Genomic DNA, 18,540 nt, shown 5'->3' with positions numbered 1-18,540 from the left:
AGTTTATTTTCTTTTTTACTTCTTACTTATAACTGTAAAGGCCCATATTTAAAAAGAAAAGAAAAATCTCAATAATCTAATCCTCTACCTTAAGAAACTAGAAAATGAAAAGCAAACTAAAACTAAAGCAATGAGAAAGAAAATAATATAAATTAGAGTGGCAATAAATGAAGTAGAGAATATAAAAAGCAGAAAAATCAAAACCACTTTTGATTCTTGAAAATATCAATAAAAGTAATGAATCTTTATCTTGACTAACCAAGAATAAAAGAGAGAAGACTCAGATTACTAAAATCAGGAATGAAAGACGTACATTGCTATTGACCTTGTAGAAATAAAAAGGATTGGCAGGGCGGAGTAGCTCACGCTTGTAATCCCAGCACTTTGGGAGGCCAAGGCAGGTGGATCACCTGAGGTCAGAAGATCGAGACCATGCTGGCCAATATGGTGAAACCGCATCTCTACTAAAATACAAGAAAAAAAAAAAAATTAGCCGGGCATGGTGGCACATGCCTGTGGTCCCAACTATTCAGGAGGCTGAGGCAGGGGAATCGCTTGAACCCAGGAGGCAGAGATTGCAGTGAACTGAGATTACGCCACTGCACTCCAGCCTGGCAACAGAGCGAGACTCTGTCTCAAAAAAAAAAAAAAAAAAAAAAAAAGGAAATAAATAAAAAGGATTATAAGAACACTATCAACAAGCGTATGCCAAGAAATTAGATAACCTAGATGAAATGGAGAAATTTCTAAAAAGACACAAACTACCTGTGATGGTTAATACTGAGTGTCAACTTGATTGGATTGAGGGATACAAAGTATTAATCCTGGGTGTGTCTGTGTGGGTGTTGCCAAAAGAGATTAACATTTGAGTCAGTGGGCTGGGGAAGGCAAATCCACCCTTAATCCGGTGGGCACAATCTAATCAGCTTCCAGCAAATATAAAGCAGGCAGAAAAATGTGAAAAAGGAAAGATGGGCCTAGCCTCCACACCTACATCTTTATTCCACGTAGGATGCTTCTTGCCCTAGAACCCGGATTGGCTCTCCTTGCTCCTCAGCTTGCAGACAACCTATTGTGGAACCTTGTGATCGTGTAAGTTACTACTTAATAAACTCACATATATATATATATATATATATATATATATATATATATATATCCATCCTATTAGTTCTGTCCCTCTGAGAGAGCCCTAATAAACTACCAAAACAAACTCAAGAAGAAATAGAAAATCTGGACAGACCAATAACAGTTAAATACGCTTAATTAGTAATCGAAGCTTTCTACAGAGAAATGTGCAGATGCAGATGGTTTCACTGGTAAATTTCAAACCTTTAAAGAATTCAAACAATCTTCACAAACTCAAAAACAGAAGAGGGAAAACGTTCCATCTCATTCTATGAGGTCCTAATGCCAAAAACAAAGACATCACAAGAGAGGAAAAATACTATTAATTATATCTGTAGTGGGTAGAAATGTGTCCCCTAAAAAGATATGTTGAAGTCCTAACTTCCAGTACTTGTAAATGTGATCTTATTGGAAATATGGGCTTGGCAGATGTAATCAAGATGAGGTCATACTACATTGAGGAAGAGGGAAATATGGACACATATACAGAGAGACACAGAGAGGATGCCTAGGCCAGGCACAGTGGCTCATGCCTGTAATCCCAGCAGTCTGGGAGGCCGAGGCGGGTGGATCACCTGAGGTCAGGAGTTCAAGACCAGCCTGGCCATCATGGTGAAGACCCGTCTCTACTAAATATGCAAACAATTAGTCGGGCGTGGTGACAATCCCAGCTACTCGGGAGGCTGAGGCAGGAGAATCGCTTGAACCAGGGAGGTGGAGGTTGCAGTGAGCTGAGATCATGCCATTACACTCCAGCCTGGGCAACAAGAGCGAAACTACATCTCAAAAAAAAAAAAAAAAAAAGAGAGAGAGAGAGGATGCCTAATTTCAAAACTTAATAGAAGCTATAGTACTCAAGGCAGTGTGATACTGGCATAAAGACTAACAAATAAAGATCAATGTAACAGACTTGAGAATTCAGAAATTGGTCCTTATATTTATGGTCAATTGATTTTCAACAAGGATGCCAAAACAATTAGATGGGGAAATAATCTTTTCAACAAATGCTGGAATAACTGAATATCCACATGCCAAAGAATGAAGTTAGACCTCTATCTCACACCACATACCCAAGTCAAGTCAAAATGGATCAAAGCCCCAAATGTAAAAGCTAAAACTATAAAACTCTTGGAAGAAAATTAGGTGTAAAATCTTTATGACCTTGCATTATGTAATATATGACATCAGAAGCACAAAGAACATTAAAAAGATAACTTGGACCTAATCAGAATTTTAAAAATTTGTGCTTCTTGACACCATCATGAAAGTGAAAGGACACTCAAATAATAAATGAAAATATTTGCAAATCATATACCTGATCCTGGACTTTAATCCAGAATAAAAACCCTTACAATTCAAAAATTAAAAGATCATAAAAAAATTCAAAATGGATCAGAACTAAATGTAAAATGTGAAACTGTAAAACTCCTAGAAAACAACAGGAGAAATGGAAATGCACATTAATGAAAGAAGCCAATCTGAAAAAGCTGTATCCTATGATTCCAACTATGTAAGACTCTGGAAAAGGCAACACTATGAAGACAGTACAAAGACCAGTGGTTGCTTAAGTGTGCTAAGCGAGGGGTAGGCAGGCATGGGTCAGAAGAGCAGAATAGAGGAAGCACAGAGGATTTCTAGGGCAGTGAAAATGTGCTGTATGATACAATAAAGATGAACACATGTCATTATAAATGTGTCCAAACCCATAGAATGTACAACAGCAAAAGTGAACCCAAATGTAACTACAGACTTTGGGTAAAAATGATACGTCAACGTACGTTCATCAATTGTAACAAATATACCACCCTGGTGGGGGATGCTGATAATGGAGGGGGCTGTGCACGTGTGTGAGGAGGGGGTATATGGGATATCTTTGCACTTTCTTTCAATTTTGCTGTGAACCTAAAACTGCTATAAAAAGAAGTGGTTTTAACTTAATTGAGAATAAGCAACTATAACTGTAATTTGAGCAGACATTTCAGAATATTATAATAAAACATGCAGAGATAGAGATGCTGAGATTTTCCAGAACTGATGAAAGATATCAATACACAGATTAAGAGACTCAGTGAATCCCCAAAAGATAAACAGTAATCTATTCCCTAGTTGTGCAACTACACTAAACCAAAGACATATACAAACACATAATCTTAAAACCAACCAGAGGAAAAAAGGCACATAACCTGTCTAGAGCTTGATTGACAACTGACTCTTTAAACTGTTACAAGAAAAGCCAGAAACTGTAGAGGTGCTGGAGGTAGGAGAGGGGAGGGGAGGGAAGGAGAAGGGAGAAAAGAAAGGATGGGAGGGGAGGGGAGGAGAGGGGAGGAACACAGGGGATTCGAAGAGAGAGAAAGAATATTCCTCAGTTCACATTATGAAAGTAGCATAATTTTGGTACCAAAAGCTGACAAATACAATGTGACAAGGGAAAAATTATAGGCCAATCTCTCCTGTGAACATTGACAAAAAAGAAGACCCTAAACAAAATATTAGAAAACCAAGTTTAGCAATAACAATAATACAGCATGACCAAGTTGGGTTTGCAAGGTTGTGGTGCATTAATACAACAGAACACTGTAAGGTAATAAAATAAATGAACTACAGCTATATGAAACATGGATAAAATCTCAATGTTAAGGAAAGGAAGCAAGACCCAAGAATTAATGAGTACGTTGATAAAGTTCAAAACCAGGCGAAGCGAAACTTAGGCTTGATTAGGTTGCAAACTTTAAAGAAAAGGAAATTAAGTGTCAAAAGAATGGATACCCCTACAGGTGGCGTATGATTGAGAAGGAATGTACTCCTGGCAATATTCTGCTTGGTCACTTTGGTAATGGTTATTCAGATGTTCTTATTTTGTAGTTATTCACTATACTGTAAACTTGCTTTGTATGCTTTTCTAAATTTTACATTTCACCCAGTAAAAATACTATAATCAAACTTTATAGAAATAACACAGAAAAATGAGTCTCCAATAATCCCATTACGTTATTTTCTTTTATATGGCATATATTTTGCTTTTATTTCATTTTATTAATTTTGCTATTTTAGGGAAGTTCTATGAGTCCGCCCCTATGCCATCATCTTCCTATAGATTAAGTCCTCTAATCCTATTTCTGGTCCCTCAAGTCACATGTGACAAGGCTAATTCCATCTGAGTCCTTTTTGGAGACAGAGTCTTGCTTTGTCGCCTAGCCTGGAGTGTAGTGGTGTGATCTCGGCTCACTGCAACCCTGCCTTCTGGGTTCAAGCAATTCTCCTGCCTTGGCCTCCCAAGTAGCTGGGGTTACAGGCGCGTGCCACTATCCCCAGCTAATTTTTGTATTTTTAGTAGAGATGGGGTTTCACCATGTTGGCCAGGCTGGTCTCAAACTCCTGACCTCAAGTGATCCACCCACCTTGGCCTCCCCAAAGTGCTGGGATTACAGGCGTGAGCCACCGTGCCCAGCCCCATCTAAGTGTTTAATCTAAGGACATCTATCATATCCCAGGGACTTTCAATAGCCACTTCTTCCCCCATATTCCTCCCATTCCCGATACATTTCTTCTCTAAACAAAACATCCTGGGTCTTTCACCTAACCCCACGGACATACTCCAAATCTCTAATTTCCCGAGCAGCTTCATATCTGAGCATGTTCCTTTAAGCATGGTACACAGATGGAAACATTCCGGGTATGAAGAAATTAAACTCTCTCTTCTACTCTACATTCTCTACCTCTACCACTTGGAAGAGGCTGAAGATACTGCACATATGGACTTGAAGGCATAAGGGCCTGCATTTTAAGTCACTGGTGTGGTCTCAATGTGTCCCCCAAAATTCATGCTGGGAACTTAGTCTCGAATGCAACAGTATTGGGAGGCAGCGCCTAACGGGAAGTGTTTAAGTCCTAAGGACTGAGCCCTCATGAATGCATTATAGTGCCCTTATAAAATGGGCTTGTGGGAGTGGCTCTTTTCTAGTCTTCTGCCATGTGAGGATATGACATTCCTCCTCTCTGGAGGACACAGCAATGAGGCACCATCTTGGACTTCCCAGCCTCCAAAACTGAGAATAAATTTCCATTCTCTGTAAATTACCATCTCAGGTATAGCAGCACAAAACAAAGACAGTGATCATCATAGCTGAAATGTTATGCAGGTTACTAAACCTCTCTGAGCCCATTTCTGCATTCTGTACAATGGGTTTTACCTACTCTCTCACAGTATGAGTAAAAAACCAGGTGTTTATGAAGTGCCTGTTATAGCAGACTTTCTGTAAGAGGCAACTGACATTAACAGTGTAAACTAAGACCATATTTCTTGGTAGCCATGTAATACTGTTTATTCTTACTCAACTGTTACTCGGTATTGATCACAGTTCAGTTGCACAAAACAGAATTCATTCTGGTTAGTTTAGCAGAAAAACATTTAAAATTTATTGACAACAGAAATAATTTATAGCCCAACCCGGTATGCAAAAATGCTGGCTATGTCCCACTGAGTTGATTTCATGGCTCACTAATGAAATGTGAGCCACAGAGGGACAATTACATTGCAGGGTATTAAATGGCCTGGAGAATCACCAGAAAAGAACACTCTTGCCTGTGCTTCCACAAACTGGGTGGTCAAGCGGGCTGATAGTTCCAGAAGCACTCCATGTGTATAACCCACATCCTCAAAACGATGCCTGGTGTCTCACAGAATCTGATGGACAAAACCTAAGTGACACCCAAAACCCTGATACAAAGGAATCTGAGAAACATAGTAAAGAAAGGAAAGCACACTAGCAAAACTTCCAAAAGATGTTAATCAAGGTAAGCCACAGAATCAGTCCCATATCTGCAATGAAATGCTGCTTATGTATGTGAGACAGAAAAACCTGGTGGCTGAAGTATGTATTATTTCATTTATCTTATCTCTATAAATGGCGTATTTTCTTGATTACAGCCTATTGCTACTTCACTGAGGGAAAACTTGTAACTACAACTAGTACAATTTGCCTGATGAGATGAAATTCAAGGGAACAAACCTAAAGTAACAAATCCCCAAGTTACATGTCTTTCACAAACATACCTCTACCCAGTCAATAGAGGATTTATCAAAAGAAAGATTAATAGTGGAAAAATAAACTGAGGATTCTTTTTCTCACCCTCATCACAAAGAATCTTAAGATTAAAAAGAAGTTTTTAGACTAGTGAAGAGAAGGGAAGAACAAGGAATACCTTTAATCTCTCCTTTTCATTTTTATTTTAGTTCAGCTTATGCAAGATTTTGTACCTTGTGAAAGAATTTGTTTACTGAACAAAAAATATTGCTTAAGATTTAAAGCAATTAAAGCAAAATAAGTTGCTGAAGGGGGATCATATGAGTTAAATACAGGCTTTTTTTTTTTAAATCTGTAATTGATGTACATTTGATTTTAAGAAGACACTGTTTACATCAGGTCACCACAAAGCAGATTTACATACAACCTTCAATTGCAGAAAAACAAAGTTTCTTTTTGATCCAAACACAAAGAAAAACTTCTTTGTGTTTTTTTTTAATGCTCTTTTCCTTGATCATAAAAAAAAGTAAAAAATGCAGTACTTTTAGAAGGTAAAGCTAGTAAGTTTACAGAAGTGCAAAACACTAAAACACTTGAAGCAAAAACTTTTTTTTTTTTTTTTAAGAAAAAGGTATGACTTCTTGTTTTCTGTTCTTGGCATAAATTTTAATTCTTTCCAGTGGAACCAAAACCTCCTGAACCCCTTTCGGTGTCATCCAAGTCCTGAAAGATAGAAAGGTAGTAAGCTTCACAGTTTTTTTAAGAGCCTCTTTCAGTTTTCCTCTCCAGCTCCTAAGAAAAATACAGCCAGGATTCTACTCTTGCTATATCATCTTTTCAAAAGGGAGATTACAGAAAGAAAATTAAATTCTAAAAAGCTCCATAAATTAGAATATTGGATAACTTTAAAAAATTCTAATAAAATATTAGAAGTTCACAGTATGTTTAAATAACTTATTATCCAAAGTAATACTACATAATAGCTACATGAAAAACATTTAAAGAAATTCTAAAACTAGTATTTTAAATTTGCTTAAAATAAGTTTAGTCATATATACTATTTAGTTACAAACAGCATATTAAATTCTCAAGATTATATATATTTCTTCACTTAAGATGTTATATTACTTATTCTGTATCTTCCTTTGTAATACTTACTTGAACTTCTTCTATTTCTGGATAAAAAATCCGTTCGCAAATGAGCTGTGCAATTCGATCACCTTTTTTGACTTCAAAGAAAGAATAGTTTATTACTGACGTTACTGACACATTCGCCATATCCTGTCTTATTCAATGAGAATTAAAGGAGTCAATATTAATTTACACATACATGACTGAAAATTCACTAAAATTATGTGAATGTATATATTTAACATACCTTCAAACTTTTCTTTGCCAAAATTAAACAGTACAACACCAACATTTCCTCTATAATCTTCATCTATGACACCAGCTAGAGAAAAGAAAAATAATATTATCTCAATTTTTGCTATCGGAATACTAGAGGTGTAAGATTATCTCAAAATCATTATCATGTAGCTCTGAGATTTGTATTCTTACAATTGAATAAGTGAATCTTGCCCTGGTACTATGTAAAGCCTCAAAACCAAGAAATGACATTACTAAAATACAAATAAAAATTTAGAAAACAGGTCCTAATTTTCCAACCTGTCACTCTTTATCAAATGGCGACCATTTCCTATTTTAAGCTGGCAGTAGCAATGGCCATCTCCAACCTACTGTCTACCCACGGCACACTTGCCAAAAAGACTAGGAGAAAATTACGATTTGGGTTTTAAAGGTTTTTCCTGGTATCAGCTTCCCGCTAATACCCAGATTGAAATACGATTGAGTCATAAATAAAAATGTCAAAAAGCCTAAAGCTCTGCAGTGGAGTAAACCAACGCTGACATTGTTAAGCAGCAGTCTTGCAAATATTAGAATATTCCATTTTTACACTAAAAATGAAGCTGTATTTTTCAGTTCATAATCTTCCTCTCCTTTTAATCTGAACCACCATCCTTTCTTAGAGCATGGTTTCTCAGAAGACAGTAGCACATAGGCTTCATGAGTACAACTTTATATGTGTAATTAATACTTGTTTAAGATTATGAACACAGGGGGAGAAGATCTTTGCAGGGGAGACTTGAGCCAGGTCCCTGACATAGCCCAGAGAGTTATACTTACCAGACTTGCTAGCATTTATCTTTGAGCCAATAATTTAAAATATTTCCATAAACACAAGCACAGATAATACAGGTGCGCCGGGCCTTTTCATTTTTTTATATTGATAAATAATTCACAAAGCATACAATTTATCCATTTAAAGTGTTACAATTCCACAGTTCATAGTGTATCAGAGTTGGCCAACTATCGTCACAGTCAATTATAGCACATTTACATTACCCTCCCTCCAAAAATCCCCTACCTTATTAGCAGTCACTCCCCTTCCTCCTCCCACCCCCAATTTCCTGCTATACACGTTAATTCTTTCTCCTCAGTTTGTGAAAGGCTGGATAAGACTCACGTGAATCTAACTGAAGACAGCTCCATGTCACATCTTACTTGTTATTAATACTCTACCCCAAACAAAAGCCCTGATGAAGGAAAAAATATGGAAATAAAAATAATCCTGTGTTCAGCTCAATGGGCAGTAATGCTATTTGCCCATACTCCTCATTATTTGAAAGCTGAGAAAACAGACAAAGAAACCCCAAAGCATACCCACCCCCCCATTTTTTAAGAACAAGGGTAATTCCTAAGCATATCCTTTCAATTTTCTCATATAACGGGGGGAAAAAAGCAAACCCTTAGGTCCACCACGGGGAAAAATATTCAGCAAAAACAACATTTTAGATTTTCCGAATGGATTACAACATACGTTTAAATGAACCCCTGTGCTTTATGAATGAATTACTAGGGACAAGTGAATCTGAATTTAAGTACTTCTTAAAAGGTTCCTGATGCAACACTTCTACGAGAAGAGTGAGTATAAAACTGGGCAGAAAAGCAGCAAAGGCAGTTCATCTCCTGTCGGGCCTGAAGGAAAACAATCAATTATTGAACTTGACCAATTCCAATACCAAACCCTGCTTTATTTCTCCATCGTCAGTTGACCATTAATTTACACCTTAATATTTATGAAAAAATTTGATATAAAGATGAAACCAGCTGTTTTCCACATTATCTATATGGAAAAAATTTTGACTGCAGGGACAATTTAAATTAGATTTAATGAAGAAATCCCTCAACATAGCATGTTGTTCCACGCTAGAAAAAATGGCCACAGTAGGCTAGAGAACTTCCATGCTGGGAGATTTTGAGGTACAAGCTAATAATTCATCTATCTTGAATGAGTTAGAGAAAGACATGGACTGACTTCTGAACTATTGTTTCTACTTTATTCAAAAATTTTTAAATAACTAAAACAATACAAATACATATAAAGTAAAAGCTTATAATATTCTCTTATCCTCCCTGAGATAGCTAATGTTACAGAAATATATCTTACATACTACTTTATTTTTTTCTTTTTATCCTTTGAGATTAATATATGTAAATGTTAGCCATTCTTTTTAGATACAAGATATGGAAATATGGGTTCTCTCTCTCCTTCTCTCTCTTTCTTTTTTTGGCAGGGTCTCACTCTTATAGCCCAGGCAGGAGTATAGTGGTATGATCACAACTCACTATAGCCTCAACCTCAAGTGATTCTCCCACCTCAGCCTCCAGGTACACAGGCACCACCACACCTGGCTAATTTTTGTATTTCTTGTAGAGAGAAAGTATCCCTATGTTGCTCAAATAAGCCTCAAACTCCTGAGCTCAAGCAATCTGCCTGTCTCAGCCTCCCAAAGTGCTGGGATTACAGGCATGAGCCACAACGCCCAACCTGTACCATTGTTTCTATGTAACTATTCTCTTGCATAATATCAGACACAGGCTGCTTTTACATTTTGCTATAATAAATGAAGCAGCCCTTTAAATATATCCTTGTACATGAATGCTTTTTATTTTCATCAAATAGGTTGCAAAAAAGGTGTAGCCACTCAAACTTCCATCAGCAATATTTGAGAATGCCCATTTCCAAAATCCTTGCCAATATTTGATGGCAACAATCTCTTACATTCTGGCCAATATGATGAGTACAAAATGGCTATCTCATTGCCTTACTTTTCATTCCCTGATGACTAGTGAGGCTGGATTTTTTTCCTCCCATTTGTTGGACATTTGCATGTCCTTGTCTATATTTTGTGTATGTTTTTTTCTCATTTGTTCTTTTTCATATAAGTTGCAAATATTTGCTTGTTGGCTTTATAGTATCTTCTAACATACAAAAACACTCCCTTTTTGAAAGGCCTCTGCTACGTATCTGTAAAGCAGTCCTATCAGAACTACTCAAATGATTGGGTGTCTTGAATTCTGCAGATAGGTGATCTTTATGCTTGGGCCATGAAAATGTGAAAAACCTTTAAGTGACTAAAAGAAATTAAGAAGTTTGAAGTCAATTCAAATGTATGGCAGAAAAAAAGGCCCTCAATAGTTTTTTTTTTAGCATGAATGTTGACGGTATAAAAATTTCAGTAGTTCCAAATTCATTTACCACCCAATTGCCATTCGACCTCCAAGAAAAGCCTTCTCTGCCTACAGGATATAAGTATCAGGGATATTTCTCCTCAGAGAAAGCAGAAAGTATCTTGAAGTTATCACTGGAAAAATCATGCATTGGAACTGGCAGAGTGATTAACTGACTTCAGGCAAAAGTTTTACTGTGTCAAGAGTTTGGCATGTCATTTGTTGGAAACCTTTTTTAGTGAAAAACTATCCACACCTACCAGATGTGAATTCTGAACAGAATCCTGAATGCTCAACTTTTCCCTTTGACCCTTATTTAGAGCCTGGGATTTCTAACAACATCTCTCTTCAGAAATAAAAACTGTTGCCAACTATGATAAACTTGTGCCTAAGGGAGATTGTTAAGATTCTCTGCATCCAAGAACACACCACAATGTGATTTTATGAATAACACCATACCAACCACCAGGCAAACTAACTTTCCATTCTTTTACATGAATTTTTTTCCAGAAAGTTGTTTTAAACAGAGCAAAAATTAGTAACAAAGTCGAATAAAAGAAAAAGTTTCCACATAAAAACAATCTGTGAAGTCCCTAAGGACAGAAATTATATCTCACAGAATCTAATATGTGCCAAGTACTATATTAGGTATTTCATACACATTATCATTTAATCCTCCTACCTCTAGAGGCAGGCACACTAATTTCCACTGTAAAATGAGGAAACAGGCTCAGAAAGGTTAAGTAATAACTAGTTAGTGACAGAGCTGGGACCTACATCCAGTTTTTATTCCAAAGCTCCCATTCCTTGAACAATCATTTGAAACTTCATTGAAAATATATACAATTATTTATATCCTTAAGTTACTGTCCCAAAATGACCACAGTTGACCTTGTAAAAGCATTTTTGAACATCAGGCACAACTTACAGAGCCCAAGGAATCCTCAACCCAAGAGTGGGCTGTCAATGTCCATCCTGCTATGTAAAACTCAGCTCCCCTTTAGTCCCTAAAGGGTGTACTTTTGGGGTCCTGTCTTGTCCCACAGCACCACCTAGTGACACTATGGAGAAACACCACACCCACCAAATGTTAGACTAAGGGGCAGGTCTAGGATAGCCAGGTTTCATTAAGTGCTTAGTTAGCCCTTGCAGTGGCACATAAAAGTGAGCTAATTCTGGACGTGTTTAGTTGGTGAGGGGGATGCAGCAGGGTAATCTCCACAATTAATTGCAGTGGAAAGAACAAGGAGGTTGGAATCACACAGAGACTCCAGTTTTTACCACATATCCATGTGGGCTCATTTCTAAGCCAGTTTTCCTGATCTGTTAACAAGCCTCCATAAAGCAGCTCTGTAAAAACGGGTGGAGGAGGAGATCTAGCACACCTACTTATGTGGGGGCCAAAATATCTTGTTAAGTGAAAGATTCACTACTGATGGGTAAAGGGTCAGTATGTAAGGACCACATAAGTGGGGTCTGAATCCCAGTTGGAGCGGACCTGAAACAAGGAAACCACATCAGGAAAGTAGAAATTTCCTTACAATAAGAGGAGTAGCTCTGTATCAAGAGTAGTTAGCAGAGGACACTGAGGGTTCTTCATGAAAGGTACCACATGAGGTAGGGTTAATTTTGAGACAAACATGAGAAAGGCTTTATTATAAGGGAAACAGGTAACACAGAGGACTGTCTTGACAAATTTAGAGAAAAGTGTTTTCTCTCCTGACTTCAGGGAAAGATTTTCTTCTTAAATTTTGCTAAAGACAGATAGCTCTCTTATGAAGAAAATTCTTACAAGATAGACCTGTGTTTTCTAGAACTTTTGTTGCTTAAATAATTACTTAATTATTATATCATTAAATCTGTCATTATTAATTAGGTAATAATTATTTTAAAAATTAAGTTAGTAAACATAATATAATTACTTAAAATAACCACAAAGCTTTTCCTCCTATTATAACAAGCTTTCCTCTAATCATTTTCTTTTCTTAAAAATAAAATCTGTCATTTGAATATTACCTTTTAAACAAAGACAAAGTAAATACTTGCAAACATTTACAGAATAAAAAAGGAAATATATTACCTCCTACATCAATAAAGTGTTTTGCAGCCAAGCCTGACCGTGGAGCTAAAAAACAAAAAAGGAGACATTGGTTATTTTAAGGGGGAAGGGCTATATCAGAGATAACTGATGCAATTTAAGCATGTCATTCTCTTCACCTATAATATCTATATCTTCATCTTAACTTTAGCACATGGTTTTGAATTAAAGAATATATATTCATCATACTGCATTACCAAAGTTGGAAAGACTAGTTTAGAAAAATTCCACAAGGTTTTAATTCAAAACTAACTTAAACCACTCCCATGTGACTTCAGTCAGAATTTGTGGTGCTGCAGACAGGGGAGAAGGACTGCTAGAATGAGCTGAAAGGTGAGCAAGCGGGAACAACTGTAGGCTGCTCTTTCAAGAAGTTAAGCCTCAAAGGGGAAGAAAGAGAAGTATGGCCAGCAGGAACACACTACTGAGGAAGAAGACTTTGGTTTTAAGATGGGACACCACAACATGTACAATGCAGATGGGAAGGGAAAGGAAGAGGAAGGGAGAGGGAAACAAACCTAACCAAATAGTAGCAGAGCACAGCCTACAACTTGGGACCCCACTATTCATGATTCAGATGCCAAAAGACATGCCTGTAGGAAACACATGAACCAGAGTAAGATAAATGGGCTAATATCAGTTAAGTAAAAATGCCAAAAACTAAGTCTCAATGATTCAATGCTAGTATACTTTTTAATCCTAAAAAATGAAAAAAATAAAAAGCTAAGGTTACACCTTATTATTGCAGACTCAAGCATCAGGCCTATAATTAATTATCCTAACTTCCAGCATTTTATTTTAGAATAATTTAAATCAGGCACTTTGTCAATAATGCTGCCTCTTTCTGTACTAACCTTTATTTCACTCCATCTCCTGCCCCTTCCCCTGAAAAAATTCTAAAAAATGGAGTCAATGATGCTCAAGAGATGAGATGAGAGCCCATCTTGTTATCTTTTAAGGGCTGAAGTACTGGCAGTTTCCCCACTCATGGCTAATAATATAGTGCCAGTCTAGCTCCTTTCCCTGGAGGAGGGCGTCACAGCTCCATTGCCTCCTTTATGTTTACTCTGAAGTTAGTCAAAAAGAACTTACGCTCTTGCAAAGAACTGTCTGGTAACAACTGATCCGCTCCAGAAAAATCAAACCTGTTGACGTGTACTCCATTTTGTCCTAGCTCCTCCCAGTGCCTCTACAACACTGAAGAGTATCCCTTACCCTAACCCCATGGCCAAACAAGAAAAGGTTAAGTAGGCTTACACATTCTGGGACCAACAGGTCAGAAGTTTTACTCTCATAATATAAAATGCCATGTTCTGAGAACAGCCTTCTAGGCCAGTGTGAGCCTAAAAGCTCCAGTGAGGAAGGAGAAAAAAGGGTCAAAAAGAGGCAAAGCAGAGATGTAAATAAAGCCTTTCAAAGAGTGCATTTGCTATCACAAATGGTGCTTCTTTTAGGACACAGCCCAAGCAATATTGCCTGCTTATTACCCCAAATGAAACAGGAAGAATCTATCACAAAGGAGAACTTGACAAATAGTTACCTGTTTCTTAAATGACTTACCCACTCTTCCATAACACCCAGAAGGGAGCGCTATCTGAATGTCCGTTTTCACAACAGCTTTCTCCATAGGTGGTATTGTGTAATCATAGGCACTAAGAAAATATTGAAAGAAAATAACTGCAAATCTATTTATAAAATTGTTTTTATATTTTCTTTGTGACCAAGCATACAAAATTACTTTCAGTGTATTTAATGAATTAATGCAACTTTAGTTTCTAAAATCAACCTTGCTATGATGAATTACCAATTCATCTTAAAAGTTTATGAAGAAGGTAGAGGTGGCTATTTTATTATTAAAAAGACAGCTTTAGATAAAATAATTCTCCATGAATATTTTTGGTGGTGTGAAGAGATGTCAACATTGTAAATGTTTGCCCCTGAACAAAAGTTTATTGGAAACTGAGGTACTTATCAGCGTGAAAGGGCAGAAAGGCAAACTTTCAAAAGGTGGATGCTTTACAACCATAGTTTGAAAAGGAAAAAAATGAAGAAAGAACAAAGAAAAAAGGCCAAATACTACTAATAATACTAGCTATCATTGATTAAGCCTTTACTGTGTGCCAGGCACAGTTCTAATTGGTTTACACATATTAACCCATTTTATTCTCACAATGATCTGTGTGATTAGGGAAAATCTGCAGAAGGAAAGGAGAAAACGGGTGGATAAAATAAGAGATAAAGAACTGTGTTGTATCTGTCAGGCAGGGCTTGGTAGTTTACCAAGCTTAGGCTATGAATTTCCTGGCTGAGGGAGACAGCTGATCACTGTGAACAGCCCCTGGAGATGGACCTTGCTTAGGAACAGAATTCTTCTAAGGTCCACATAGCAAATGCTGCTACTCTTGATATTACTGTGGCCCTCTCCTGGGTAGAAATTTAAGAGATTTTACAATGAGCAGAACCGGAAGTTTACTTTGGAGACCTTAATTAACTCTGGTAAAGCAGTACTATACTTCCCCTTCTTTCACTGAAATCCCTCTTTAAACAGTTAAGCCCTAATTTATTACAGATCCATTATTTCCATGTCAATTTCAGTATACAGAAAGTCACCTGTGTTTATTAGGAGTCTACTTAAGGTATCTTAAATCAAGGACTCCCATAGGACTCAAGAAAGTGCTCCAAAATATACTTTGGAAAGGTCTAGTCAAACTATATCACTCTACTTTTATTCATCAAAATTAAGAGACTGTAGTTTTTCCAGCTACAATTGTCCATACCTACTTTCCTTTTCCTTTTTTTTCTGTTGCTATCATCATGCACTACTTTCTCTTCTCCTGTGCTTAGACCAATAGTTCTCAAGTTTGAATTACCTGAGATACTTTAAAATAAATCCCAATGCTTGGGATTTAGTATAAAATCTCCTTCCCTCTCAGCATTACTTTTCTCCTACCTTAATGGTTCTAAGAACTGGGCACAGTAGTCAGATGAAAAAAAAAAAAAGCCCAAAATTCGGGATAACAAATTATATCATCTTCAAGCCTCTGGGGAAATCAATTCAGCTCTTCACAAACTCCTGCCTGTGTAAAAAGTAACACTTATCTAGTTAAGGATTGTTGTGAGGACTAAATACAACAGCATACGGAAAGTTTTTAGTACAGGTAAAACGTGCTGTAGAGATGAAAGTGTGGTAGATTACAGGCAGCTCTGCCTTTCGTTTTCAGATGCCTTCTCAAATTCCGCCCTGGGCCGGATGAATGTATAGAAAATAACTTTTTCAGGCAGATGCATCTTCGTTCATCCTTCTTAGGTATTTTCACGCTCACATCTAGGCTCTCACCTTGGTTTTTCTATTGAGCACAGCATCACCCTCGGGCCACTCGAAAGCCACCATGGGCCTTCCTCTCTATCTTCTATTTAGGAAGGGCACAATAAACGTTGCAAAGTAACGCCTTGCTAGACACCTTATAGCTATTTTACTTATTCTGCAGTCTTTGCCCAAATCTCTATTTAATTTATGCCAAAGATGAAAGCTAAAATTTTAAACACGAAAAAGGCAGAAATCCTATTTATAGCTAGTGTGTTCCTGTGATCTCTTCGGTGACTGTTTCTAGCTGTGGCAGCGGACGGCCGGCCCTTCCCAGCCTCCTCGCCGGCAGGTCCCCGCTCACCTGTACAGGTCGTAGCCCGCGGCGCGCGCGGAGCCCCGGGTGGGGGCCGTGGCGTGCTCGGAGAGCCGGGCAAAGCGGAGCTGCATGCTGCCCTCCTCCGCAGGCCGGGCCCGCTTACTGGGTGAAATGGCGGGTGTCTCTTCAGAGCAGGGCATGGCAGAGCCAGAAGGCGAGCGAGGAGACCACCGTGGGAACAGGAGAGCGCACAGTGAGTGGCGCCGCAGGGAGCGCGCCAAAACCGAAATTTCCCGCCAGCCCCGCCCCACCCACCGCCCCCCCCGGGACGAGTCCACAGTTCTGGCTGAGAGGGGAGGCGGGATTCACATTTTGGGTTAGAAGCCCTTCTCGGAAAGCAGGTTTGGGATGGGAAACTACTGGTTCCCAGTCAACTTTCCACATTCAGCGCGTGGGGCCAACTTTGAAGGGGAGCTTCTAGGGCGTCGCCCTCACACACTAGAAAGCCGCCCCCTCGCCAGGGGACCCTAATGGACCACCCCACCCCCCCCCCCCGCGCGCAGAAGGACCGCTCGCCACCCTACTTCCCCCACCGCCTCAAGCCGCGAGGCTTCATTCCAGACGGCCGGAGCCCCTCGCCCGCCACTTTCCTACCCGGCCCCGGCGCCGGGCATCCCCCCGCCTTAGGAAGCTCGCCCTTCCAGCCAGCGGCCCCGACTGTACTGGCTCCGCGGCAGCCTTGGCTCAGGCGGCCCGCGCTGGACAGCGGCCGGGGAATCCCGTACTGCGCGGCGCGGCCGAGGGGCGGGCCTGGCCCGGAGAGTACCGCGGCTTCGGCCCTCTGCCGTGCGCCTCGCGCGTTTTGCATCGCTGAGCGAAGCAGAGACAGAAGGAAATGGTAGCAGAGCGCGGGGCGAGGGCAGAGGGGAGTCATTTCCCCCAGAGTTTGGGCTGGTTGGGTCCTCGGCACCTCCGGACGTGCGCCAGGCTTCCACCCTGAAGACGCGCCCGTCCTGGGAACATGACCTCGGAAGCAGTCGCAGCCGCCGCCGGACGAGGGGCGTGGAGAGGCGGTGCCCCGGCAGCCCAGGGATGGCGCAGGCCCTGGGGCCCCAGGAAGACTTCGCCCTTGGCGTCTTGAGTCTTGCTGCCGCCTCTGGCTGCCTAGGCCTCTTGCTTTCGCTCTTCTTATTTGCTCTGGCCCCCATTTTTCCGAGAGTGTACGCCAGGCCGGGGCCCTGCTCCTGGACTGACTTACGTGGGGCGGCACCGCCCGCAGCCATGACTCCCGGGCTCTGAGCTTAGCGGCGCCCTAAGCGCCGGAACCGCATCTCGGCGCCGGTGACAGTTACTGCGCCCGGGTCCGCTCCCCAAGCTGTGGGCAAGACACCGCGCCCGATTTCGTTTCAGCACCGAGTGGCAGACGTTGTAGTGTTTATTCGACCGGAGGCAGGGAGGGCGCTACTATCCTATCACAGGTTTGGGATAACCCAACCGAAACGCAGCGGGAACCCCTTGGCTAGGAGTCGAACAAGGATCCCGGGTCGTGGTGGTATAGTTTACAGTGGGGGATAAAGCAGTAACTTTCTAGATAGTTGTTAATAACTTTTTCTGAGCTGCAAGTATCTCATTTCTCACAAAAATCTGCGAGCTGAATTGAATGGTTTTGAATTTTCAAAATTAAAAAAGCTGTGGGGCAGTTTTAGAGTATTATTGGGGAAATTTTACATTCGTTGCTATGCCTTTCCATACAGGCCCCCCCTTTTCGGTCTCCTTAACTGGTTCGTCTTCGTAGTTGGAATTCCTTTGCATGAGGCTATGGAATATACACTACCTTCTCTGGACGTTAACTATTAGCTACAGCTTGAGGACTACCAAATTTATGCCTTTAGCAACACGATCCGAGCTCTGCAACTTTTCGACCTCATTTTGAGCCAACATTATTTTGCTCCCTTATTTTGCTGAAGTACTTTCTCCAGTTATTTACTTAAAATGTTCACATGAGAGACATATTATTTGATTCCTTGCTTGTACTAAGATGTAATGATTGTAACGACTTCATTTTCCTAGACCCAGATAAAAGTCTCGC

The 18,540-nt window shown here is 39.7% G+C and overlaps 1 protein-coding gene across 4 annotated transcripts; it reads right to left on the bottom strand.

Moving 5' to 3' along the window:
* Nucleotides 1-5,427: 5,427 nt before the first annotated feature.
* On the bottom strand, nucleotides 5,428-18,143 carry DUT (deoxyuridine triphosphatase). Of its 4 annotated transcripts, none has more exons than XR_010151371.1 (7): nucleotides 17,106-17,486; nucleotides 16,497-16,635; nucleotides 14,389-14,480; nucleotides 12,811-12,855; nucleotides 7,534-7,608; nucleotides 7,314-7,440; nucleotides 5,428-6,878 (listed from the first exon to the last, which is right to left on the bottom strand). XR_010151371.1 is itself a non-coding variant. In XM_063794086.1 (7 exons), the coding sequence occupies exons 1-7, from the start codon at nucleotides 17,732-17,734 to the stop codon at nucleotides 6,822-6,824; spliced, it is 792 nt and encodes a 263-aa protein (XP_063650156.1). In that variant the 5' UTR covers nucleotides 17,735-18,143; the 3' UTR covers nucleotides 5,428-6,821. The 4 variants fall into 4 exon arrangements, 3 of the variants coding, with proteins under 3 accessions (XP_063650156.1, XP_063650158.1, XP_523069.4); XM_063794086.1 differs by having other exon boundaries at nucleotides 7,314-7,384; nucleotides 17,422-18,143; XM_063794088.1 differs by lacking the exon at nucleotides 17,106-17,486 and adding an exon at nucleotides 17,710-18,143 and having other exon boundaries at nucleotides 7,314-7,384.
* Between the last annotated feature and the right edge of the window lie 397 nt (nucleotides 18,144-18,540).

The sequence above is a fragment of the Pan troglodytes genome, chromosome 16, assembly GCF_028858775.2.
Source record: "Pan troglodytes isolate AG18354 chromosome 16, NHGRI_mPanTro3-v2.0_pri, whole genome shotgun sequence".
Taxonomy (NCBI): Eukaryota; Metazoa; Chordata; class Mammalia; order Primates; family Hominidae; genus Pan; species Pan troglodytes.
This window is presented reverse-complemented; position numbering and strand designations above follow the sequence as displayed.

What these genes read in the sequence shown, in the direction of transcription:
- DUT (XM_063794086.1), bottom strand. Translation starts at nt 17,734, where the DNA reads ATGGCTGCGGGCGGTGCCGCCCCACGTAAGTCAGTCCAGGAGCAGGGC. An exon ending in TGGCAAAGAAAAGTTTGAAG is followed by an intron (nt 7,385 to 7,533) that starts GTATGTTAAATA and finishes CTTTCTTTGAAG; the next exon opens with TCAAAAAAGGTGATCGAATT. An exon ending in CAGAAATAGAAGAAGTTCAA is followed by an intron (nt 6,879 to 7,313) that starts GTAAGTATTACA and finishes TCTATCTTTCAG; the next exon opens with GACTTGGATGACACCGAAAG.